Source organism: Chiloscyllium punctatum, chromosome 48, assembly GCF_047496795.1.
Source record: "Chiloscyllium punctatum isolate Juve2018m chromosome 48, sChiPun1.3, whole genome shotgun sequence".
Lineage (NCBI taxonomy): Eukaryota > Metazoa > Chordata > Chondrichthyes > Orectolobiformes > Hemiscylliidae > Chiloscyllium > Chiloscyllium punctatum.
The window spans coordinates 27,284,866-27,311,448 of NC_092786.1; the positions used below are offsets into that span (position 1 = coordinate 27,284,866).

Genomic DNA, 26,583 nt, shown 5'->3' on the forward strand with positions numbered 1-26,583 from the left:
CTATCCTATGTACCTGTGACTTCACTTTCAATGAGCTATGAACCTGCACTCCACTGTGTCTTTCATCGTGAAGGCTGACGCAAAGTAATTATGCAGTTCCTCAGCTATCCACCTTTGTCCCATATCCCTATACCTAAAAACAAAATCAGTCTCACATTTAGAATTTTCAGCTACATACTACCAATTGTCATTTGTAAAAGAAATATCTAAAAATCTACCAAAACATGTTTCCTAATTTCACTCCTTAAGGGTCTCGTTTAAATTTCTGACACTGTCCTTGGTTCTCAACTCAACCAGGAATGCTGTTTTTAATCTCTTAACATCCCTAGTGCCCTTGAGGTGATGGTGAGATGCCTTCTTAAACCAATGCAGTCAATTTGACACAGAAAAACCCACAGTGAAAGAACAGTGATATATTTCAAAGTCAGTATGGTGAATGCCTTGGAGGGAATCTTGGTGGTGGTTCCATCCGTCTCCTATCCGCGTCCTTGCGGATGATACAGGTTGAAGTTTGAAAAGTACTGTGTAAGGGACTTCGGTGAATTTCTCCAGTGAATCAAAACGACTTACAGGATGTTACCAAGACTGCGTTATCAGGAGAGGTTGGATAGGCTGGGACTTTTCCTCTGAACCATAGGAGGCTGAGGGGGTGACTTTATAGAGGTTTATAAAATTATGAGGGGCATAGATGAAGTGAATAGCCAAGGTCTGTTCTCCAAAGTAGGGGAGTCAAAAACCAGAGGGCAGAGATTTAAGATGAGAGAGGAAAGATATAAAAGGTACCTGAGGGACAATTTTTTCACACAGAAGGTAGAATATACATGGTACAAGCTGCTGGAGGAAAGGTCGAGGTAGGTACAATTACAACGTTTACAAGACATTTGGACAGATACATGGATAGGAAGGGTCTAGAGGAATATGGGACAAACACGGGAAAAACGGGATCAGTTCAGTTTAGGAAACATGGACGAGTTGGGCCAAAGGACCGGTTTCCATTCTGTATGACTATCTTAAAACCTGTGCTGTCAAGTAATCCTAACCACCCTCTTTCCCATTCATGGGCTCCCCAGCTAACCCCAAATGCCCGTCACCCTGAATCCTTCAAGTTAATACCACAGTTTCACTATTTCCCTATAACTCTGCACTGAACCCAAACTAGAGCCCCAACCTCTCCTAATAACATCACACTTTGCATGATGCAGTTACCTTTGAAGTGAAAACGGCTCGCATCTCCCTAAGCCACTCTGTGGCAAAGCTATCCCTGCTACAACAATTCTGTATTGAGACCTCTTCTAACTGCCAGTGACATATAAGATCAATGTATTCTAAGACTAACATCCACTTAACTGACCCCAAGTTCTAACAGCAGAGATCTTTATTTGCCTCTATACAAGTGTGTTTGCATACACATTCTCTCATCTATTAACAGCTCCAATGCTGGTCATACAGTTGGTATTATTTATCCCAGTAATTGCCCCGATTGAATCAAGAAGGTATCTGACTCATGAACATATTGAGAATGATGTGCAAAATGCCTACTAGGATTCACCAAATATTATTCCATCCTATTCATGTCTCACCAAGCTCTTGCGGTAGATTTTTGTTGGGTAAAAATATCAAGGAAAGTGGAGTAAATTAAGTCAGCTATGATCTAAATGAATGGCAGAATAGACCTTTATTATGGACCAGACCAGAGCCCCCTCAAAAATATATTAACATAGACTGACGCTAACTTTTTTTGTTTTAAGAGATGTGTTTACCTTATTAGCTTTGAGGAGACCATTTAGCACCTCTGTCTCAACCTTTCTTCATTTAAAAAAAAGGATAAAAACTCCTCTTCAAGACATAATATCACACTTTACTCTTCTTCCTCTGATCATTTCATCCAAAAACTTTTCATCAAGCTCAATTCAACATTACTCTCGCACTGGCTTTAACGATCTCCCCTCTGATCTCAACTATTTTCAAGAAATAGTAAAATGCCTATGTTTTAAGACTTCTCAACTGTCCAAGGGTAGCTCTCCACAACCTAACCCATGATTGTTCATTTCTCTTCAGTCCCTTTATTTCAAATTTCCAGCTTTTACCCTTAACACATTACCCATCAAACCCACATACAACTTACCTTAATTGCTTCTACTTCAGGTGCAGAAGGACCAGTCTTTTTCTTCTCTCCTGACAATCCTGCACCTGGTGTGAAACTTCAAAACAAAATACATAACCAGTCATTTAAGAGTTCCCTAAAATCTTCTCTGGACCTTTAAAGCCACAAAGTTTAAAAACCAGTGCAGTATCTGATCTTTTCATAAACTGATACATTTTACAGTGCTCCCTGTAATGGAGCATTACTTGAAACAGCTTCCCTCAGAAACAATATTGTGCTAGAAAGGCAGCACTTTGGCCATGATCAAGAAACCAGCAATTTAGAAAGTCTGACCTTTCCCTCCCCACACAAAAGATAAAGCCCTCTTCTTTATCAGGGCTGGTTTTTAAATCTAATTTTAAACCCCAGCCCATGTTTCTGAGGCAAGACATCAAGTCAAATTTAGTATCTGTATCTTACGTCTTTGTTTTCTTGGTAATATCCTTTGCAAGTTGCGCCCCACGTTTGCCTTTGAACATTCGATCCGCTTCCTGACGTTCCTGTGGCAATACATCACATCCAATTACAGTCGACTCTTTCCAGTCAATTAGCATCTGCCCATAGCTCGAGGAATACAATGACATAATCTACACTATACTTTATTCTAGGGTGCACAAAGGGCAACAGGATCAGGTTGGAATCCCAGGAATGCCCACCGCTTGCAACTATTTATGAAGGTGGGAGTAATTTCTAAGAAACCTTTGCTCAGTCATCAGGGAGATCAAACACGCTGTAGCTCACACTGCAAATCCATCTGCCCTAAAAAAACATTGATAGTTTCAAGAGAGGCAACAATTACAAACATTGGTTGGACTCTAAAACGACTATGGGAAAAAGCAGGTGAGTAGGTAAAACCAAAGTAGAACAAATATTCACAGGAAGCAATCAGATGTCAAAGATCTAGCACATGTAAATTTAAGATAGAGAGCAGATTTTAAAGTCAGCACAATATAGAATAAGTGTCTTATTATCCTGTCTGAAATGTCATGCAACATTTTATTAAAGACACTGCACAAATCCAGGTTCCTGCTGTCAAGCTTAAAGAAATTAATATCAACTTTATTCTAAAAGCTATTAATCAGGATCTTGATTTATTTACTTAACGTGATTTTGGTAATTTCTAGGAATGAGGTATCTGCTTTAATATCTTAACACTCAGATAAAACTCTAGAAATAACATCATGAGCCTAGTTAATTAAAGTCAGTCAACATAGCATAAAACCCAGCTACATGGTATAATTGGCTAAAGTGTGCCTTGTAATCCGAGTCACTAAATAAAAACAAAATAGTAGAAACAAAAACTCTCCAGTCAAAATTACAGTGTGCACTTTTTATAGTAAAATACCTTGAGTAAGGTCCAAGCAGGTAACAATAGCAAATAATTTAAAATTGCAACATTGGCATGAAAGTATTATCAAGTAAAGAACACAGCTAGATCCAGTGGACTACTTCCCAAGTTCCAATAAAGTAAGAAACTTAGATTAATAGTTCTATGATGGAAAAACAGTCCTCAATGATGCAACTATGGGGAAGATTATAAATCAACAACTTACTAACAATATGAACTCCAGCAACAATTGGCATAGGTGTAATGATCAGAAGATCATAAGAAATAGGAAAAGGAGTAGGCTATTTGGCCCATCGAGGCTGGACTACCATTCAGTAGGATCACAGCGGATCCAACATTCCTCATATCCAACATCCTGCCATTTCCTTAAGCCCTTCACCCCAAAAATCTCTCAGCCTTAAATCACGACGTACTATCGACCTTCCAACAGCCAGCACATAATAAAAGGAAAGTATATGTTGACAGATTTTGAAAAGATGTAAAAGCAGCATGGTTGTTGTGGTGGGTGATTTTAACTTCCCCTATATCGACTGGGATTCGCTTCGTGCTTGTATGGGACAGAATTCGTAAGGACCATTACCGTTCAAGAGTATTTCTTGACACAGTATGTTTTAACAGTCCAACCAGGGAAGGGGTTATACTGGACCTGGTTTTGGGAAATGAGCCCAGCCAGGTGAGTGAAGTTTCAATGAGGGAGCATTTCAGGAGTAGTTACCATAATACTGTGAGTTTTAGGGATAGGGATAATAGCAGTCTTCGGGTGAAGGCGTTAAATTGAGGGAAGTTGAAAAGTGTGGTGCATCCGAGGAGCAGGAGAATCGACGTTTCGGGCATAAGCCCTTCTTCAGGAATTGAGGGAAGGCAAACAATATTAGGCACAAACTGGAGAATTTTGATTGGAGGTGACTGTTTGAAGGTAAATCCACACGGGACCTATGGGAGTATTTCAAACAGCAGTGTTTAAGAGTTTAGGAACGGCACATTCCTAAATGAAGGATAGGTATGGCAAGTTACAGTGAACCTTGAGATGACCTTAGTCAAAAAGAAAAAGGAAGCATATTTATGGTTTAGGAGGATGGGAACTGATGATGCCCTTTAAGTATACAAGGAAAATAGGAAAATACTTCAACAAGGAATTAGAAGGGCTAAAAGGGGTCAAGTAAAATTGTTAGCAAACAGGACTAAGGAGAATCCTAAGGTTTTTTATACATATATAAAAAGCAAGAAGGTAGCCAGGGAAAGGGTTGGTTCCAATCAAGGAGAAAGGAGGGAATCTGTGAAGCCAGAAGAGGCTTCAAGGTAGATACAGAGGATGGTGATGGAGGATTGCCTTTCAGATTGGAGGCTGTGACCAGTGGTGTGCCACAAGGATCAGGGCTGGGTCCATTGCTTTTCATCATTTATATAAATGATTTGGATGTGAACAGAGAAGGCACAGTTGGTAAGGTTGCAAATGACATGAAAATTTGAGGTGGAACGGACAGCAAAGGTTTCCTCAGAGTATAATGGGATCTTGATCACATGGGCCAATGGGCTGAGGAGTGGCAGATGGATTTTAGTTTAAATAAATGTGAGGTGCTGCATTTTGGAAAAGCAAATCAGAGCAGGACTTATACACTTAATTGTAAGGTCCTGGGGAGTGCTGCTGAACAAAGTGCAAGTTCATAGCTCTTTGAAATTAGAGTCGCAGGTAGATAGGATAATGAAGGTGGAGTTTGGTACGTTTTCCTTTATTGGTCAGAGTACTGAGTACAGGAGTTGGAAGGTCATGTTGTGGCTGTACAGAATATTGATTAGGCCACTGCTGGAATATTTCACGCAGTTCTGGTCTCCTTCCTCTCAGAGGGATGTTGTGAAATGTGAAAGGGTTGAGAAAAGATTTACAAGGATGTTGCCAGGGTTGGAGGATTTGAGCTACAGGGAGAGGCTGAATAGGCTGGGATACTTTTCCCTGGAGCATTGGAGGCTGAGGGGTGACATTATAGAGGTTTATAAAATAACAAGTGGCATGGATAGGATAAATAGACAAGGTCTTTTCCCTGGGGTGGACGAGTCCAGTACTAGAGGGCATAGGTTTAGGGTGAGAGGGGAAAGGTATAAAAGGGACCTAAGGGGCAACTTTATCACAGAGAAGGTTGTGCTTGTATGGAATGAGCTGCCAGAGGAAGTGGAGGAGGCTCATACAATTACAGCACTTAAAAGGCATCTGAATGGGTACGTGAATAGGAAGGGTTTACAGGGATATAGCCCAAAAGCTGGCAATTGGGCATGGATTAGAATTGGTTACCTGGTCAGCATGGACGAGTTGCACCATGGGGTCGGTTTCCATGCTGTACATCTCTATGACTAGGCTGGTGAGGTACTAAACGAACACTTTGTATTCACCAAAGACAAAAGAATTGCTGGAGGATGATTTCAGGGAAGGGACTGTCAAATTTCTAAGCAAAGTTGCCATTAAAAAGGAAGAGTTGCTGTGCTTTTTAAAAAGGTTGAAGGTAGCTAAGTCCCCGGATTCTGATGGGACCTGTCCCAGAATATTAAGGGAGGCAAGCGAACAAATTGCTGGAACACTGATAAACATCTCTGTATCTATCTGGCAACAGGCAAGGTCCCAGAGGACTGGAGAATAGCCAATACTGTCTCATTGTATAAGAAGGGTAACAGGAATAATCCTGGAACTTAGAGATCTGTGAGCCTCATGTCAGCGTAGGGAAATTATTGGAAAAGACTCTCAGGGACAAGATCTATATTTGGAAGTGAGTGAACTTTTTGTTTTAATTCATTCACGGGATGACAGCGTCCCTGGCTAGGCCAGTATTTATTGCTCATCCCAAATTCCCGAGAGGGCAGTTAAGAGTCAACCACATTGCTGTGTGCCTGGGGTCACATGTAGGCCAGACCAGGTAAGGATGGCAGTTTCCTTCCCTAAACGTCATCACTGAACCAAATGCATTTTTTTGACAATGGATTCATGGTTATCATGAGACTCTTAAATCCAGATTTTTTTAAGAACGGAATTCAAATTCCATCATCTGCCATGGCAGGATTTGAACCTAGGTCCCTATTAGAGACAGACAGCATGATTTTGTGGGGGGTGGTCGTGCCTCACTAACTTGATCAAGTTTTTTGAGGAGGTGACAAAGGTGATTGATGAGGGAAAAGTTGTTGATGTTGTCTACATAGACTTCAATAAAGCCTTTGATAAGGTCCATCATGGCAGACTGGTACAAAAGGTGAGGTCACAGTGAGCTGGCATGATCGATACAGAACTCGCTTAGTTATAACAGACAGAGGGTAGTGGGGGAAAGATGCTTTTCGGAATGGAGGTTGTGACTCGTGGTGTTCCACAGGGATAAGTGTTGGGACCTCTGCTGTTTGTGATCTACATAAATGATTTGGAGGAAAATGTAGCTGATCTAATTAGTAAATTTGCAGACAATACAAAGATTGCTGGAGTTGTGGATAGTGAGGAAGATTGTCACAGAACACAGCTGGATATAGATCAGTTGGAAGCAAGGGCACTAAAATGGCAGAGGGAGTTTAATTCAGAAAATTACGAGGTGATGCATTTTGGAAAGTCCAGGACATATGGAAATTATACAATGAACGGTAGAACCACTGAGGAGTATTGATATGCAGAGGGATTGGGGTGTGCAGGCCCACAGATCACTGAAGATGGCAGTGCAGGTCGGTAAAGCACTAAAAATGGCCTCCCGCATACCTGCCTTCATTGGAAGTGGCACTAAGTAGTCAAGTTATGCTGCAGCTTTTTTGAATTTTAGTTTGGCCACATTTAAAATATTGCATATGACATGGAGAGGGTGGAAAGTATGAGGCATTCTCCCAAAGTGGAGAGGTTAATTACAGGTTCAAGGTATAGGGGGAGAAATTTAAAAGGGATATGAAAGACACATTTTTCACAAAGGGTGGTGAGTGCTTAGGACATGCTGCCAGAGGTGGTGGTGGAAGCAGACACTATAGCAGCATTCAAGAAACACCTGGCTAATACATAAGCAGGAAGGGAATAGAGGGATACAGATCCTTTTAGCGAAGACAGTTCTAGTATGGAAGGGCAAGATGTGTTGGCGCAGGCTTGGGGGCTGAAGGCCTGTTGCAGTGTTGTATTGTTCTTTGGACAGAAAGACTCTATGCTTACAATTCTCTATGACAAGGCGTTCCAAAGATTCACAACCTTCAGAAGGAATTCCTCCTCACCTCAGTCTTAAATTGATGCCCCTTTATTCCGACACCATGCCCTTTATTCCTAGAACCTCCTGTGAGGAGAAACATCCTCTCAGCACTTACCCTGTCAAGCCATTTATGTTTCAATAAGATCATCTCTTATTCTTCAAAAGTCCGTTTTAGTTTTCAATCTTAAGTCAATCCCTCCGTAGCAAGGATCATCCTAAAGAACTTTCTCTGAATTGCAAATGAAATGACATCTTTCTTTAAATAAGGGACCAAAACCGCTCCCAGTACTCTAGATGTGGTCTCACCAACACCATGTACATTTGCAATAAGAGTTCCCTACTTTTAGATTCCAACCTCTTTTGAAAAAAGGCCAACATTCCATTAGCCTCCCTGATTATCTGTTGCACCAATGTGTGAGATTTCTGTGTTGTGCCTAAGTACCCCCAAGTCCCTTTGTGTTGCAGACTGCTGCAGCTTTTCTCCATTTTAATAATATATTATGTTTTCCTTTCCAAAATGAACAATTACTCATTTTCTGACATGATAACCATCTGCCAACTTTTTGTCCACTTACTTAACCTATTAATGTATCTCAAAATTGCTTGTATTCCTCTCGCAAGTTCCCTTTCCACCTATATTTCTGTGGAGGTGGTGATCAATCCCTCTTTTTCTCTCATTGATGAGTAATTCTGTTCTTTAACCCCACTCAATATTTCACCTATTTTCATGAAATCTACAAATTTGGCGACAGTACATTCACTTCTTTGATTCATGTCATGATTATATATTATAAATAGCTGCAGTCTCAGCAATGTTCCCTGTGGAACCCAATGTGTTGCCAACCTGAAGAAAAACCTCTTATCCCCACTTCAGCGCACACATTGTTCAGTTCCATTCATCAACATTAAGGGTTTGGGCAACACTCTGAGACCATGCCCTAGCTGCTACACCACGTATGAAAGGATCACGCTCTCTCTCTCTCTCTCTCCCCCCCATGTTTACAACTAGAGTTACGAACAGAGGAAGATATGTCTTAAGTAAGATCACTATAAAATGCAAAATGCCTGTCATATGATTGTATCATTTCAGTCATGACTTAGGCATTTTTTTCTGGCCCTTATAAAATGCAACACAGTCAAAAACCCCTCCCGCCCCAGTTATACCGTCTTCCACCCTCTTCCATCAGGTAGAAAAGAACTGCTTCTTCCTGACTGTAAACAGACTCTTGAATGGACATCTCAAATGGTAATTCTGATTTCTCTCTCTGCATCTTGTCCTGTGGCTGCAACACTGCACTTTGTTATGCTACCATAATGCAATTTGTATGGGACAATCTGCCTATAAAGCATGTAAAACAACACTTTTCACTGTACCTCAGTACATGTGACAACAATAAACCAAAATCAAAACATTGTGCACAAAGCTAATAATGTTGAATCAGGTCAAGATCAAACCTGTGTAAAAGTCTGAAAATCACTGGACCATACAACGGCATAATTAGGTCACTTCAAGTTAGGTTGGCTTAGTAAGATAGGTGAACATAAATTTACATTAATGAAGAGGAGGCTTTGTGTGCAGATATCTAGGTTACTAAATATGGTATGGCAATATTTATGATTTTGAACCAAACAGCAGAGCAAATCAGGGGCTGGGGTGAATTTGAACAATACTACAGGTGGAATATTTGCAATATTTGATAAGGATAAGGAAGACGTGGAAGCAATGGAGCAGCACAGGTCCTCCTATCACAAAGGCAGATTGGAAACAGGCAATCAAGAGTACAGCAAGTTCTGACAAAACACAGGAATTATGGATTTCACTTGTCACTGAGATTTCAATGAGGATAAAATTTAAAAAAAAATTAAATCTTAAATTAAGGGAAATTGCAAGAGAATTCTGTTACACACATTATCATAATGTAGAGTACACTGAAGCAAACTCTTGCTGAATGAAATTCTTTATGATATGAATTGGAAAGTGTTTAAAGGGAAGAGTTCTCAAGAGAGGAATTAGGCTGGATGGGATATTAAGATTTAAGAGGAGAATGGAAATAGATTGGGCAAGATTGGGGCGGCACTGCTGCCTCACAGCGCCAGAGACCTGGGTTCAATTCCCACCTCAGGTTTCCTCCACAGTCCAAAACGTGCAGGTTCGGTGAATTGGCCATGTTAGGTGAAGGGGTAAATGTAGGGGAATGGGTCTGGGTGGGTTAATCTTCGGAGGGTCAGTGTGGACTTGTTGGGCTGAAGGGCCTGTTTCCATACTGTAAGTAATCTAATCTAAAAAATAGATAGTGGGGAGAAGAGTGGAATATAATGAATTTTCATTTTATAATTCTAATCTAGTGAATAAGGGAAAATCTCAAGGAAACTTTGCATTCAGGTATCAATTTTTTTCCATCCTTAAGATTTCAGAAGAGCCATCACTGCACACTTCAAGAAATGCACAAAACTAAGTACAAACAAGCTTCTCCCCTTAAAAAAAAGACAGAATATTCCATGGAAACAAAGATTTACAGCAGCAAACAATGCGACCAAAATGCGTTGCTGCAGTTGGTCTGAATCATACCTTCAGTTTCACTTTCTGGAAATCCAGGACTCTGACCTGTGGAACTTTATGGATCACATATAGACGATAATGCTTCTTGCTCGTTACCGGGTTCCTCAGGATGCTGCAAATTAACCATACTCATTATATAAACTCTTTGTATCAGACTGATCTGTATCCACTACAATAAGGACTGATGCAGGATATCAGTTCAATTTGTCTACCATCTCTCCACTTTAATTCCCCTCTCACCTTCTATACAACCAAAGCTTGCTTCCATATCTCTTTGCTTTTTAACTTATATACAGAAACTCCTTTTTTAAGGATTCTCATCCAGGATGAGATAGCAGGGGCAGCACGGTGGCTCAATGGTTAGCACTGCTGCCTCACGACACCAGGGACCTAGGTTCGATTCCAGCCTTGTACAACTGTCTGTAGGGAGTTTGCACATTCTCCCCAAGTCTTGCGTGGGTTTGCTCCGGGTGCTCCAGTTTCCTCCCACAGTCCAAAGATATACAGGTCAGGTGAATTGGCCGTGCTAAACTGCCCATAGTGTTACGTGCATGAGTCACAGAGAAATGGGTCTGGGTGGATTATTCTTCCGAGGGTCAGTGTGAACTTGTTGGGACTATTTCCACACTGTAGGGAAACTAATCCACTTGGAAGTGCATAGTAAAATAAGAACTGAATCAGCATGGCTTCATCATGTCTGACAAATCTGTTAAATCTTTTGGAGGTGGTAATGAGCAAGTTGGACAAAGGAGAGCCAGTGGTCTGTATCTATTTCGATTTCCAGAAGGCCTCTGACAAGGTGCCACACAGGGGGCTGCTAAATAAGCTAAGAGCCCATGGGGCTAGGGGCAAGGTATTGCAGTGGACAGAGATTAACTGACTGGCAAGAAGGCAAAGATAAAGAGGGCAGCCCATGACTAGTACAGTTTCAAAGGGGTCTGGATTAGGACCACACTATTCATGTCATGCATTAATGACTTGGACAAAGGAACTGAGGGAATTGTTGCCAAGTTTGCAGATGACACAAAGCTAGATGGAGGGACAAGTAGTGCTAAGGAAGTGAGGAGACTGCATAAAAACTTGGACAGGCTTGGACACAGGGCAAAGAAGTGGCAGATGAAATTCAATGTGGGAAAGTAAAAGGCTATCCCTTTTGCAGAAAGAAGTGGCACAGAAATCTAAAGGACTTGGGAGCACTAATTCAGGACTCTAAAAATTAACTTGCAGATTCCACTGGCAGTTAGGAAGATAAATGCAATGTTACCATTCTTTTTAAGAGAGCTAGAATACAAGAGCAGGAATATATTGCTGAGGCCACATTTGGAATATTGTGAACAACTTTGGGCCCCATATCTCAGCTGGCAATGGACAAAGTCCAGAGAAGGTTTAAAAGAATGATCCTGGGGATGAAGGGTTTATTATATGAGCTGTTGAGGACTCTGGGTCTGTACTTGATAGTGTTTAGAAGGATTATAGGGGTATCTGACTGAATACTGACTATGGATGTGGAGAGATTTCAACTAGTAAGAGAGACTAGGACCTGGCAGCACAGCCTCAGCCTGAAGGGACAACACTTTGGAACTGGGTTGAGGAGGAATTTCTTTAACCAGAACAACCTTTTTTTTGCAGCAGAGAGCGGCGGGAGCTGGGCGGAAGTGAAGTCGGAGCGCAGAGCTGGTTGGGAAGGTAAGTGATTGTTATTTGAGTGGAGAAGGAACCCAAGACACTACACGTCCTCCAATAACCTAAACAAAAGGACTCAGTCGGCTGAACAGGTAAGCTACTTAGTGTTCTTGTTTTGGAGACTAAGTGTAGAGTTATGGCAGCGCAGGCAGTGGAATGTTCCTCCTGCAGGATGTTTGAGGTAGGGGTGACCACCGATGCTCCTGCCGACTTCACCTGCAGGAAGTGCGGCCAGCTCAAGCTCCTCACAGACCGCGTTAGGGAGCTGGAGCTGGAGTTGGATGAACTGAGGATTATTCGAGAGGCTGAGAGGGTGATAGATAGAAGCTACAGGGACATAGTTACGCCAGAGAACAGAGGTAGCTGGGTAACAGTTAGAGGTGGGAAGGGGAGAAAGCAGGCAGTGCAGTGTGGTCGTTCCCCTCAACAATAAGTATACCGCTTTGGATACTGTTGGGGGGGGGAAGGCCTAGCAGGGGTAAGCTGCAGTGACCGGGTCTCTGGCACGAGGTCCGGCTCTGAGGCTCAGAAGGGAAAGGGGGAGAGGAGGACAGCGCTAGTTATAGGAGACTCTAAAGAGGGACAGACAGGCGGTTCTGTGGACATGGGCGAGACTCTCAGATGGTTTGTTGCCTCCCGGGTGCCAGGGTCCGAGATGTCTCGGACCGTGTCTTCAGAATCCTTAACAGGGAGGGTGTGCAGCCAGAAGTCATGGTGCACATTGGCACCAACGACATAGATAGGAAGAGGGGTGGGGGAGGTCATTCAAGAGCTCAAGGAGTTAGGCTGAGAGCTAAAAGCTCGGATGGACAAAGTCATAATCTCTGGGTTGTTGCCGGTGCCACGTGACAGTGAGGCAAGGAATAGGGAGAGAGTGCAGTTGAACACATAGCTGCAAGGATGGTGTAGGAGGGAGGGCTTCAGGTATTTGGACAATTGGACTGCATTCTGGGGAAGTTGGGACCTGTACAAACAGGACAGGTTGCACCTGAACCAGAAGGGCACCAATATCCTGGGGGGTAGGTTTGCTAGCACTCTTCGGGGGGGTTTAAACGAATTTGGCAGGGGGATGGGATCCGGACTTGTAGTACAGCAGGTAGGTTAGCTGTTTTTCAGGATGGCCAAGACTGTAGGGAGGCTGTGGAGAAGGTAGCACTGACAGGGAATACTTGCGGACACAGAGATGGGCTCAAGTGCATATACTTCAACGCAAGGAGTATCAGAAATAAGGTGGGTGAACTTAATGCGTGGATCAGTACCTGGGACTACGATGTTGTGGCCATCACGGAAACGTGGATAGAAGAGGGACAGGAATGGTTGTTGAGGTTCCTGGTTACAGATGTTTCAGTAAGATTAGGGAGGGTGGTAAAAAAGGAGGGGGGGGGGTGGCGTTGCTAATTAGAAATGGTATAACGGCTGCAGAAAGGCAGTTTGACGGGGATCTGCCTGTGGAGGTAGTATGGGCTGAAGTCAGAAATAGGAAAGGTGCAGTCACCTTTGTTGGGTGTTTACTATAGGCCCCCCAATAGCAGCAGAGATGTGGAGAAACAGATTGGGAAACAGATTTCGGAAAGGTGCAGAAGCCACAGGGTAGTAGTCATGGGCGATTTCAACTTCCCAAATATTGATTGGAAGCTCTTTAGATCAAATAGATTGGGACGGGGCGGTGTTTGTGCAGTGTGTCCAGGAAGCTTTTCTAACGCAGTATGTAGACTGTCCGACCAGAGGGGAGGCCATATTGAATTTGGTACTTGGTAATGAACCGGGACAAGTGATGGGCTTGTTAGTGGGTGAACATTTTGGTGATGGCGACCACAATTCTGTGACTTTCACCTTGGTTATGGAGAGAGATAGGTGCGTGCAACAGGGTAGGATTTACAGCTACTTGGATGCTGCCTGAACTGCTGTGCTCTTCCAGCACCACTAATCCAGAATCTGGCTTCCAGCATCTGCAGTCATTGTTTTTACCTCATAGGCTTTACAGTTGGGGGAAGGGTAAATACGATGCTGCAAGACAAGATCTGAGGAGCATAAGTTGGGAGCATAGGCTGTCAGGGAAGGATGTCTTTGAAATGTGGAACTTTTTCAAGGAACAGATACGACGTGTCCTTGATATGTACGTACCTGTCATGCAGGAAAGAGATGGTCGTGTGAGGGAACGTTGGTTGACGAGGGAGGTTGAATGTCTTGTAAAGAGGAAGAAGGAGGCTTACATAAAGTTGAGGAAACAAGGTTCAGACAGTGTTGGAGGGATACAGGATAGCCAGGAGGGAGCTGAAGAAAGGGGTTAGGATAGCTAAGAGAGGGCATGAAAAATCTTTGGTGGGTAGGATCAAGGATAACCCCAAGGCCTTTTATACGTACGTGAGAAACATGAGAATGATGAGAACGAGGGTAGGTCCGATCAAGAACAGGAGTGGGAGACTTAAGGATAGACAAGTCCCCCGGGCCTGATGGGATATATCCTAGGACTATGTGGGAAGCAAGAGAGGAAATTGCAGAGCCGTTGGCAATGATCTTTTAGTCTTCACTGTCAACGGGGGTGGTACCAGGGGACTGGAGAGTGGCGAATGTTGTACCCCTATTCAAAAAAGGGAATAGGGATAACCCCGGGAATTACAGGCCAGTTAGTCTTACTTCGGTGGTAGGCAAAGTAATGGAAAGGGTACTGAGGGATAGGATTTGAGTATCTGGAAAGACACTGCTTCATTAGGGACAGCCAGCACGGATTTGTGAAGGGTAGGTCTGGCCTTACAAGTCTTATTGAATTCTTTGAGGAGGTGACCAAGCATGTGGATGAGGGTAGAGCAGTGGATGTAGTGTACATGGATTTTAGTAAGGCATTTGATAAGGTTCCCCATGGTAGGCTTTTGCGGAAAGTCAGGAGGCATGGGATAGTGGGAAATTTGGCCAGTTGGATAGAGAACTGGCTAACCGGTCGAAGTCAGAGAGTGGTGGTAGATGGTAAATATTCAGCCTGGAGCCCAGTTACAAGTGGAGTTCCGCAGGGATCAGTTCTGGGTCCTCTGCTGTTTGTAATTTTTATTAATGACTTGGAAGAGAGAGTCAGTAAATTTGCAGACGATACGAAGATAGGTGGAGTTGTGGATAATGAGGAGGGCTGTTGTCGGCTGCAAAGGGACTTAGATATGATGCAGAGCTGGGCTGAGGACTGGCAGATGGAGTTCAACCCTGTCAAGTGTGAGGTTGTCCATTTTGGAAGGACAAATAAGAATGTGGAATACAGGGTTAACGGTAGGGTTCTTAATAAGGTGGAGGAGCAGAAGGATCTTGGGGTCTATGTTCATAGCTCTTTGAAAGTTGCCACTCAGGTGATAGAGCTTGTAAGAAGGCCTATGGTGTATTAGCGTTCATTAGCATGGGAATTGAATTCAAGAATCGTGAGGTGATGTTGCAGCTGTACAGGACCTTGGTTAGGCCACATTTGGTGTACTGCGTGCAGTTCTGGTCGCCTCATTTTAGGAAAGATGTGGAAGTTTTGGAGAGGGTGCAGAGGAGATTTACCAGGATGTTGCCTGGAATGGAGAATAGGTCGTACAAGGATAGGTTGAGAGTGCTAGGCCTTTTCTCATGGAAAGGCGAAGGATGAGGGGTGACTTGATAGAGGTTTATAAGATGATCAGGGGAATAGATAGAGTAGACAGTCAGAGACTTTTTCCCCAGGTACAACAGAGTGTTACAAGGGGGCATAAATTTAAGGTGAAGGGTGGAAGGTATGGGGGGGGGGGGGGGGGGGGGGGGAAGGAGAATGTCAGGGGTAGGTTCTTTACCCAGAGAGTGGTGGGAGCATGGAATGCACTGCCTGTGGGAGTGGCAGAGTCAGAAACATTGGTCACCTTTAAGCGGCAATTGGATAGGTACATGGATAGGTGCTTAAGCTAGGATAAATGTTCAGCACAACATTGTGGGCCGAAGGGCCTGTTCTGTGCTGTATTGTTCAATGTTCAGAGAGGGTTGTTAATCTGTGGAACTCATTGCCACAGATGGCTGTGGAGGCCAAGTCATTGAGTGTATTTAAGACAGGGATTGATAGACTTTTGATTGCTAAAGAAATCAAGGGTTACAGGGAAAAGGCAGGCAAATGGGGTAAAGAAACATCAACCATGACCACATTGCGGAGCAGACTCAAGTGACCTAATTCCGCTCCTGTGTCTTATATTTCCAGTTGGCCTTCTTTAATATTTGAACTTTGCCTCCTTAATCTTTTAGCAATTCTTTGCCACCCATCTTCACAAAATTATATACTTTTTCTTGAAGTCTGCTATGACTCCTGATAAAAGTTTATAAGATTGTGAATGGCGTGAATAGAGTGAAAATTATAAGATTTTTTTTCCCAATGTAGAGGGGTCAATTATAAGGTACGGAGGTGGGGAATATTTAAAAGAAATGTGCCAGACAGGTTTTACACACAAAGGGTGGTGAGTATCTGGAATACACTGCTAGAAGAGGCGGTGGAAGCAGACACAATAGCAGCATTCAAGAAGCACCTGGAGGAATTTACGAATAAGAAGGGGAGAGAGAGATATGGACTCTCTCAGAGAAGACAGGTTTAGTACAGAGGGGCAAAATGTGTCAGTGCAGACCTGGAGGAGATGTATTGTTCTTTGTTCAAACTATTTTTTAAGTATGGATGGTGTGTCCTTCAAATTTTTACTTTCTTGTAATGTACCTATTTTGCAAATTCTAGAATATTCCCTCAAATACCTGTCACCCCAACCCCAATGACCTCTCTCTCAACCCTAGATTGCCACCTCACTTTACCATCCTTGTGTCCAAAAGGAGATGGTGCCATTGATATGCAGAAGACACAGCATTTTCAAACTGTAACTGGATACAATGGCGGGCGATCTACTTGGTGGCCATGCTGCCTCTACTGTCAGCCCGGAGCTGCTAAAGGGGGAACCAGCCGCTATTATCAGTGCAGCTGCCTATGTCGCAAAGTGGCTTGAGTTGTGACCATAAACAGCAGCTGAGTAGCAACATCTCCAGATCTGCTCCTGAAAGAGGTATTCTGGTCTGAAACCCTCCGCTCTGGCTGCATCAGCAGTGGTAGTAGCTGAGGGGGGGTCAGGAAAATACTAAAAGGTCAGAATTTAGCCAAGTGGCAGAGATTCCTCAGTCTGTGCGTGAGTGTCAGCCTTAAGTTTTGCATTCAAATCTTCATGTTGAACTAAAACTCGTTAGCTTTTGTCTCATAGAAGTTAGGATGCTCGGTGCTGAGGTACACCTGACAGCCAGAAAACAACTTATAGCAGAATCCAAGACCAGAAGGAATAGCAACAGGAGTCGGCCACTCAGCCACTCGAACCTGCTGGGCCATTCATGCACGACTCAATATTCCTCATATCCGTTTCCCTGCCCTTTCTCTGCAATCTTTGATTCCCTTACTGGTCAAGAATTTATCTCTACACCAACTCACCAAACATCATCCTATCCAAAACCACCTGCCTACCCTATCCCTGTAACTCTAGCTAACCTACCTAACCTGCACACCCCCAGGCACTATGGCAAGTTAGCATGGGCAGTCCACTTAACCTGCACATCTTTGCACTGTGGGAGAAAACTCCACTCAGGTAGAGGGTAGAATGAAACCCACATCCCTTGTGTTGTAAGGCAGCAGTGAGTCACTGTCAAACTCCATAAGAAACACATATTTCAATGAGATTACCCCTCATTCTTCTAAATTCCTGACAGTAGAATCCCAAACTGCTTAGCCTTTACTTGTAAGATAATCCATCTACACCAGGGCATAAATTAATAACTTTGTAATGGGTTGGTGTAGAAAGCTGCAGTAAGAAGGAAGATGTGCAGAAACCACAGATGTTCACCAGACGGGATTCAATAAGAAGCTTAAAATATGGCAGGACAGAATGCTTGCTACAGAAGTACTGTTACCTAGATATCAGCATAACAGATGAACACATGGTTGACTTACATCATGTTAACAGAATTCTGTAGATCAAAGTGAACCATGCAGGTTTAGTTAATGGTTGTTTGTTCATCTTAAAATAAGCTATGCAAAGGACTCGGGTGGAAAGAACCATGATCAGAAGTGTGTAAAGTGTAACATTACCATCTACTGGCCTTGTAGCATATGACAGTCTCAGAATTTCAGGACCAATCTGTCCTTCCATAGTTAAATTAGGGATCTGACACAACTGCATTAATGAGGTTATGGGATCCTGGTAACTTCAGGACTTTTTTGTTCTTGGTGCAAAAAACTTTTTCTTTGTATTCATTCCAGCCAGTAGGAGCAAGTTTGATATAATTCTAACCACAGCAAGGTGATACTATTTTTCATTATTAGAGATTTTAACTTTCCAGTAACTTTAATCTTTATAAAATGATACACTAAACACACCATTCTGAAACACAACTGAACAAGATACACTTAAAAGAGCGAAATGGATATTTTGATTAGGGAAGGAACTGGGAGAAAGAGATTATGTGGTGCAATTCCAGTCTATATGTGCCCATCATGACCAGATATCTCCTGTTAGACAGCTTTTGCATTGTGACAAATAACAAGTATATTAACAAACTCAGAGGCTATTTCAGACACAGCCCTGGCAAAAAGCTTAAAAATAATTACATGTAGGAGTCACCAGTAAAACAGATTAAAGAGAGAAAAACCTGCGACAGAATGCTGGCTTGTACTGCTCCCATCAAGACCCAAACACATTCTCACAGAAATTATGCCAAACAAATTATCCACATGCCACGTGTAAATAAATGACAGCAAACCAACTAACCTCAGGAACGTAAGAGATTTGATGGTTGAAAGTGTATCTAGATCACCCTGTAGGGACAAATAGAAGATGAGAATAAACATTGATAAAATTTCCAAATGGATGGTAGAATGAGAGTTAAATTTTGAGTTTACACTTCACAATTGAGAAACCCATACTATATCCACCAGCTATTACTCATAAGGACAGGAAGGTATGCAGCATAAAGAAAGGGCCTTTGTGTGGCACAATGGTAGAGTCCTTACTCTTGGACCAAGAGACCCAGATTCAAGTCCCACTTGCTCCAGAGGTGTGTAATAACATCTCTGAACAGATTGGTTAGAAAAGTAAGTTAAATAAAAAAACATAGGCGTTCTTGTGACAGTGATAGTGTCACTATCTCTGAGCTAGGAGGCCTGGGTTCAAGTTCTACTTGCCCCACTTGAACATGTTGATTAGGAAATATCTTTCTGCGATACAAGTTACTATCTGATATATATAGAAATTATATTTTAGGGCACTCTTGTGGTGCAGTGGTAGCATCCGTACTCGTGGGCAGAGGGGCCAGAGTTGAAGCTACACCTACTTCAAAGGTGTGTAACAACATATATGATCAGATTGGTTAGAAAAATAGGTTAAATATAATCAAAAATCAGCATAACGAACCTGCTCCACTAAATTAGATAATGCTTTATCTTCAGCTAAACTTCAGTTCCATACTCCCCAATTTCCTTGCACAGCAAAAACTTACCTGTCTCACAGCAGAAACTCTCAAGTGACTTCTAACCTTTCATGGGAGGATTCCAGATTCCCATCCTGAGTAAAGAGCTTACTGATATCAAACTTCCTGGCTCTAATTTTAAAGGTTATGTCCCCTTCATATGGATTCTCCAACTAAGGGAATAATTTCTCGTCATAATCCTTTAATCATCTACAACATCTCAGTTAGATCGCATTTCAATTTTCTGTAAGTGGAAATATAAACTTGATCTATGAAACCTGCTCTCCTGAAGTTTTGCCCCAGTATTATACAAGTTGTCCTGGTGCAACACAAGTTGTATTCCTCAGCAACCTGTGCTATTGAAAATCACATTATGGAAAACTGCTGTAGAAAATCATTAATAGACTGTTTTGCACATCTTTTCATATAATATATATATATATATATATGCCATTGGTTGTCTGATCCATTCAAATTTTCCAATGGAACAACTACCATGGGAATTTCCCCAGTCAATGGATGCAAAATTGTAGAAAAATTTTAATCCAAGTTTAAGAGAACAAAATAAATATGCATTTACATAAGTCACTTAATAATCTTTGACATTCCAAAGGAGTATTTTAATGTGTAGTTTAGTAAAACCAGTTTCTTCACAGCAAGTTTCTACACATAGCAAAGTAATAATGAGCATCTGGATTTGTGTTTGAAGAGCAAAGTATGTGCCATACCAAAGTGGCCCTTCCCTACTTCAAATGGATCTTTAACAGTGAGAACCAGAACATCTCATCCAAAATATTGCATAACTGACACCAGACCATTCCCTGAGAATTATACAGCCTAGATTCTTCATTCAAGGTCTCTCTCTGGAGTGGGACTTGAACCAACAATGTTCTAATTGGAGCATTACCATCATGCCTGCCAGACCAGCAGTGGAACACTCCATTATCTGAGTGGACCTTTCAAATGCATCAAGAAACATGAGATTGTCACGGACGTGGCAGAGTAATTCAGAACAGGGGAGATTGAGTATTGTTGCATATTGTTGACAACATTCGTGTTAATCACATTTCAAAAACATGTGCAACTTACCAGCTCCTGTAAATTGTTGTTGGTGAGTACCAACTCCCGCAGATTGGGTAACGCCTGCTCGAGCCCTTCACCTATCCGACTGAAGCAAAGACTGATTTTAAAAACTGTTCAACACCCTTCCACGTTGTTTTAAAAATCCTTCTGCTAACACTTTGCACAGGACTTTAACATTGCTGAAAAAGACACTGACTTGATATAGTCTCAAAATTGTAAAGCATTCTTGGATTTTTTGAAGTATCCTATGCTCTAATGAGATACAGCCAACAGATGTTAAACATTTTTCTGCAAAGTTTCTTACAGACTGCTTATTTAGACATCAATATGGCACTCGTATTGCAAGTTTGCCTTCACTAAAACCAATATTTTACCCTCCAGAAACAAACTTTGCAAAACTCAACATTCCTCGCAAAAGTCTGAAAAAGCAAGGTAAGGGATTTTTGTTGATTCAGCAGTTGCGACTAGGAGGTACTAGGATATTCGGCCTTGGGAGTTGAGGGGACAGCAGGAAGGCCAAAAAGCACAGAAGGTTTGGGACATGGAATTAGGAATGCAGAGTACCTGAGAATGCAGAAATGAAAAGCACGAAATGATAGATGCAGGTTCAGTTATAACATTTAAAGGACATTTAAATAAGTACACGATTAAGAAATGTTTGGAAAGTTATAAGCACATGAAGGTGGGATTAGTTTAGTTTGGGATTATGGTCTTCACAGGCTAGTTGGACTGAAAGGTCTGTTTCCACACTCTATGACTCTATGAGATGCACATCTAGTAGGGTGAAGAGAAAAGATGTTTTAAAAAACAGCAAAAATGAAAGTGATTACTCTGGTGTGGAACCACAGGCAAAACAGGTACCACAAATAACTAGGTAAGAGTTCAAATGATGGAGGTCTGGTTACACCAGCAAATGGGAAACAGGACATGGATGGCGATAGTAAAAAGGCATCAAGTATTAAGGTTTGTGGTCCTGTGTTGGGATAATGATGATTTAGGAAGGGTGGAATCAGCATGAAACAAGTTGTAGCCATTTTAAAGAAAATCTTATTTGCATTGCTGCAAGGTGGTTTGAAACATGAGATAGCATTTTGGTTTTAATAATGAAATTTGACAAATTTTGAAATCTCAATTGTGCATGAGTTTCTTTTAGTTTCTTACAGTGCTAAATCATCTACCTCAATATAAAAGATGAGAACAATTTCAACCAGTTTTTGTACAAAGTAATGAAAATATTGAAGGTAGAAGACAGATGATAGTGGTAGAGGATTGCCTTTCAGATTGGAGGCCTCTGACCAATGGTGTGCCACAAGGATCAGGGCTGGATCCATTGCTTTTTGTCATTTATGTAAATCATTGGGATGTGAACATATGAGGTTATAGTTAAGTTTGCAGGTGACACCAAAATTGGAGGTGTTTTGGAAAGCGAAGGAGGTTACCTCGGAGTACAATCAGATCTTGATCAAATGGGCCAAAAGGCCGAGGGATGGCAGATGGAGTTTAATTTAGATAAGTGTGAGGTGCTGTATTTTGGGAAGGCAAATCACAGCAGGGGTTATACACTAAATGGTAAGGTCCTAGAGAGTGTTCCGAAACAAAAAGACCTTGGAGTGCAGGTTCGTAGTTCCTTGAAAATGGAGTCGCAGGTAGTTAGCATAGTGAAGGCAGCATTTGGTATGCTTTCCTTTATTGATCAGAGCATCGGAGTTGGGAGGTCATGTAGCTGCTATACAGGACATTGGTTAGGCCACTTTTGGAATATTGTGTGTAATTCTGCTCTCCCTCCTATAGGAAGGATGTTGTGAAACGTGAAAGGGTTGAGAAAAGATTTACATAGATGTTTCCAGGGTTGGAGGGTTTGAGCTCTAGGGAGAGGCTGAACAGGCTGGGGCTGTTTTCCCTGGAGCGTCAGAGGCTGAGGGGTGACCTTATAGAGGTTTGTAAAATCACGAGGGGCATGGATAGGATAAATAGACAAAGTCTTTTCCTTGGGGTAGAGGGCATAGGTTTAGGGTGAGAGGGAAAAGATTTAAAAGGAACCTTGGGGACAACTTTTTCAGATAAATGGTGGTGCGTGTATGGAATGAGCTGCCAGAGGAAGTGGTGGAGGCTGGTCCAATTACAGCATTTAAAAGGCATCTGGATGGGTATATGAGTAGGAAAGGTTTAGGGGGATATGGTCAAGTGCTGGCACATGAGACTAGATTAGGTTAGGATATCTGGTCAGGATGGACAAGTTGAACTGAAGGCTCTTTTTCAGCGCGGTACATCTCTATGGTTCCATGCAATTTTTTTTTGGGGGGTGGGGGTGTCAGCCTTTCAAGCTGGTTTATTCCTGTTTGGTTGGTTTAACCAATACATATCATGGGTAGTTATGAATAAACATTTCAGTGACATTTATACAGTTTGCTTCCGAGTGCAGTTGAAGTAAGGAATACTCACATTTGAATGTGTGGAGTAACCCATAACAGGAGTGAGCATTTACAAATTAGTGATCTGGTTTAGAACTTGCACAAGTGATTGGAGATCATAAGCAAATACGAGGAAGTTACCGAACAGGTAGTATGTGACTATTGCTGCCTTTCAAGGATCTATGTTGGGGCTACAGTGGGTCACAGTATGCTGGGTGGCATTGTATACATAACATTACAAAGTATAGAGTCATACAGATGCACAGCACAGAACTGTACAGGCCCTTTGACCCTCAATGTTGTGAACATCTTTTACCCTGCTCTAAGATCAAACTAATCTACGTACTTTTATTTTTAAAACTGTCATTCATATTCCTATCCAAGTGTGGCTTAAATGTCCCCAATGCATCTGACTCTACTACCACTGCTGGCAGTGCATTCCACACACCCACCACTCTCACTAAAGAATGTAACTCTGACATCTCCCTGACACTTTCCTCTAATCACCTGAAAATTAAACCCCCTCGTGATAGCCATTTCTGCCCTGGGAAAAAGTCTCTGGCTATCCATTCTATCTATGCCTCTCATCCTGTACACCTCTATCAAGTCCCCTCTCATCCTTCTTTCAGTAAATGGACAAAACTGTGGAAGGTCTAATTTAATACAGGCAAGTGTTGAGTTATCTACATTATTGTTAAAAAGGATAGATGAGTATTTTCTAAATGGTGAAAGAGTTGAAATAGAGGTCTGGTTACACCAGCAAATGGGAAACAGGACGCTAACCATCGACAATCATTGTGTGGCAGCATCTGTGAAGAAAAATCAGTGATAATGTCCCTTTAGATAAAGAGTTACCATAGCTGAAATGTTAATTCACATTTCTCTTCACGGACGTTGTCAGACGTGCTGAGCTTTTACAGTAACTTCTGTGTTGTTTCTGATTCACAACATCAGCAATTCTTTCAGTTTTTATTTCACAACCATCAGGCACTTGCCTACAGTCAAGTACAGTGTGAGAATGTGCAAGGCTGTGAGATCTGCTTTGGAATCCTCTCTCCCTTACCAGATACGGTTGTTGTTTAGCAGTAAACTTTTCAATCTCCGCAATAATGGGAAACCATCCAGTTTACGGATTTCATTGTCAGAGAAGTCAATACAGTCAAACTGATCCAGAGTCGCCCCCAGATTCTCTACAACTGGAATCTTGTAACCTACAAAACAAACACAGCGAAAGCCATCAATGGCTCGACAGTTTGAAAGAATGAGGATAGGGTAGGGGCAAGAGGAAAAGGGTAGGAATGGGGAGGCAAAGGTGCAGATAAAGGTGTGTGGAAGGGAACAAGGTATGGGGGATGACGTATGTGGGCACGGTGTAGGGGGTAAGTGGGGAAGGTGTGGGGGGACAAGAGGGGAAGGTGTGGGGGGGTGAGGGCAAGGTGTGGGGGGGGGGTGAGGGCAAGGTGTGGGGGGGGTGAGGGCAAGGTGTGGGGGGGGTGAGGGGCAAGGTGTGGGGGGGGGTGAGGGGCAAGGTGTGGGGGGGTGAGGGGCAAGGTGTGGGGGGGGTGAGGGGCAAGGTGTGGGGGGGGTGAGGGCAAGGTGTGGGGGGGGTGAGGGCAAGGTGTGGGGGGGGTGAGGGCAAGGTGTGGGGGGGGTGAGGGCAAGGTGTGGGGGGGGTGAGGGGCAAGGTGTGAAGGGGGGGTGAGGGGCAAGGTGTGAAGGGGGGGTGAGGGGCAAGGTGTGGGGGGTGAGGGGGAAGGTGTGGGGGGGTGAGGGGGAAGGTGTGGGGGGGTGAGGGGGAAGGTGTGGGGGGGGGTGAGGGGAAGATGTGGGGGGGGGTGCGGGGGAAGGTGTGGGGGGGTGAGGGGGAAGGTGTGGGGGGTGAGGGGGAAGGTGTGGGGGGGTGAGGGGCAAGGTGTGGGGGGGGTGAGGGGGAAGGTGTGGGGGGGGGTGAGGGGAAGATGTGGGGGGGGGTGCGGGGGAAGGTGTGGGGGGGGTGAGGGGGAAGGTGTGGGGGGGTGAGGGGCAAGGTGTGGGGGGGGTGAGGGGCAAGGTGTGGGGGGGGTGAGGGGCAAGGTGTGGGGGGGGTGAGGGGAAGATGTGGGGGGGGTGAGGGGAAGATGTGGGGGGGGTGCGGGGGAAGGTGTGGGGGGGGTGAGGGGAAGATGTGGGGGGGGTGCGGGGGAAGGTGTGGGGGGGGGTGAGGGGAAGATGTGGGGGGGGTGCGGGGGAAGGTGTGGGGGGGGTGAGGGGAAGATGTGGGGGGGGTACGGGGGAAGGTGTGGGGGGGGTACGGGGGAAGGTGTGGGGGGGGGTGAGGGGAAGATGTGGGGGGGGTGCGGGGGAAGGTGTGGGGGGGGGTGAGGGGGAAGGTGTGGGGGGTGAGGGGGAAGGTGTGGGGGGTGAGGGGGAAGGTGTGGGGGGGGGTGAGGGGGAAGGTGTGGGGGGGGTACGGGGGAAGGTGTGGGGGGGTGAGGGGGAAGGTGTGGGGGGGTGAGGGGGAAGGTGTGGGGGGGTGAGGGGAAGGTGTGGGGGGGGGTGAGGGGGAAGGTGTGTGGGGGGGTGAGGGGAAGGTGTGGGGGGGTGAGGGGGAAGGTGTGGGGGGGTGTGGGGGGGGGTGAGGGGGGAGACGATGGAAATAGTTGGGGGTGAAGTCGGGCGGGAAGAGGGTGAATTGGGGAGGACAAGGCGAACCATGTTTTTGAGGCTCAGTCTGGGCCTGACGATCCTCCGAGTTTCTCCAACACTTTCTTACCGCGAAGATCGAGCTCCCGGTCCCGCACCGGGTTCGTGTATTGAGCGGCCAATTCAATAAGCTCCGCCGTCAGCTTCACCATGATGGTCCCCACTCCCACAGTGCACCGCGGCCCGGGTCCTGCCCTCACTCCCACAGTGCTCCGCGGCCCGGGTCCTGCCCTCACTCCCACAGTGCTCCGCGGCCCGGGTCCTGCCCTCACTCCCACAGTGCTCCGCGGCCCGGGTCCTGCCCTCACTCCCACAGTGCTCCGCGGCCCGGGTCCTGCCCTCACTCCCACAGTGCTCCGCGGCCCGGGTCCTGCCCTCACTCCCACAGTGCTCCGCGGCCCGGGTCCTGCCCTCACTCCCACAGTGCTCCGCGGCCCGGGTCCTGCCCTCACTCCCACAGTGCTCCGCGGCCCGGGTCCTGCCCTCACTCCCACAGTGCTCCGGGGGGTTACTGTGGTGGTTGGGAGACAGTGGTGTGTTGTGATGTATCAGGGTAAACAGCCCCAGCCTGTTCCAGCCTCTCCCTATGGCTCAAATCCCCCTACTCTGGCAATAGGAGAAAGTGAGGACTGGAGATCAGAGCTGAAAATGTGTTGTTGGAAAAGTGCAGCAGGTCAGGGCAGTGTTTGAGGAGCAGGAGAATCGATGTTTCCTGAAAAAGGGCTCATGCTCGAAGTGTCAATCCTCCTGCTCCTTGGATGCTGCCCTGACCTGTTGTGCTTTTCCAGCAACACATTTTTCAATTTGGGCAATATCCTTATAAGTCTTTTCTGAGCCCTTTCAAGTTTCGCATTTTGCAAGATGTCACCATCTATTTCCCTACAGTCTATATCTTCCATAGCCTTTTCCACAGTAAATACTGATACAAAATATTCATTTAGTATCTCCCCCATTTTCTGTGGCTCCACACAAAGGCCGCCTTGCTGATCTTTGAGGGGCCCTATTCTCTACCT

At 44.3% G+C, this 26,583-nt stretch overlaps 1 protein-coding gene across 1 annotated transcript in view; it reads right to left on the reverse strand.

Annotated features, from left to right (window-relative positions):
• snrpa1 (small nuclear ribonucleoprotein polypeptide A') overlaps positions 1-25,784 on the reverse strand; it is a 37,759-nt gene extending 11,975 nt beyond the window's left edge. Inside the window, exons 1-7 of the mRNA XM_072564903.1 lie at positions 25,641-25,784; positions 23,952-24,099; positions 20,484-20,562; positions 18,698-18,744; positions 10,251-10,353; positions 2,564-2,643; positions 2,126-2,201 (exon numbers count right to left, since the gene is read on the reverse strand). Coding sequence (XP_072421004.1) covers positions 2,126-2,201; positions 2,564-2,643; positions 10,251-10,353; positions 18,698-18,744; positions 20,484-20,562; positions 23,952-24,099; positions 25,641-25,722 — 615 coding nt within the window. The 5' untranslated portion in view covers positions 25,723-25,784. The remainder of the gene's footprint in view (positions 1-2,125; positions 2,202-2,563; positions 2,644-10,250; positions 10,354-18,697; positions 18,745-20,483; positions 20,563-23,951; positions 24,100-25,640) is intronic.
• Positions 25,785-26,583: the final 799 nt, after the last annotated feature.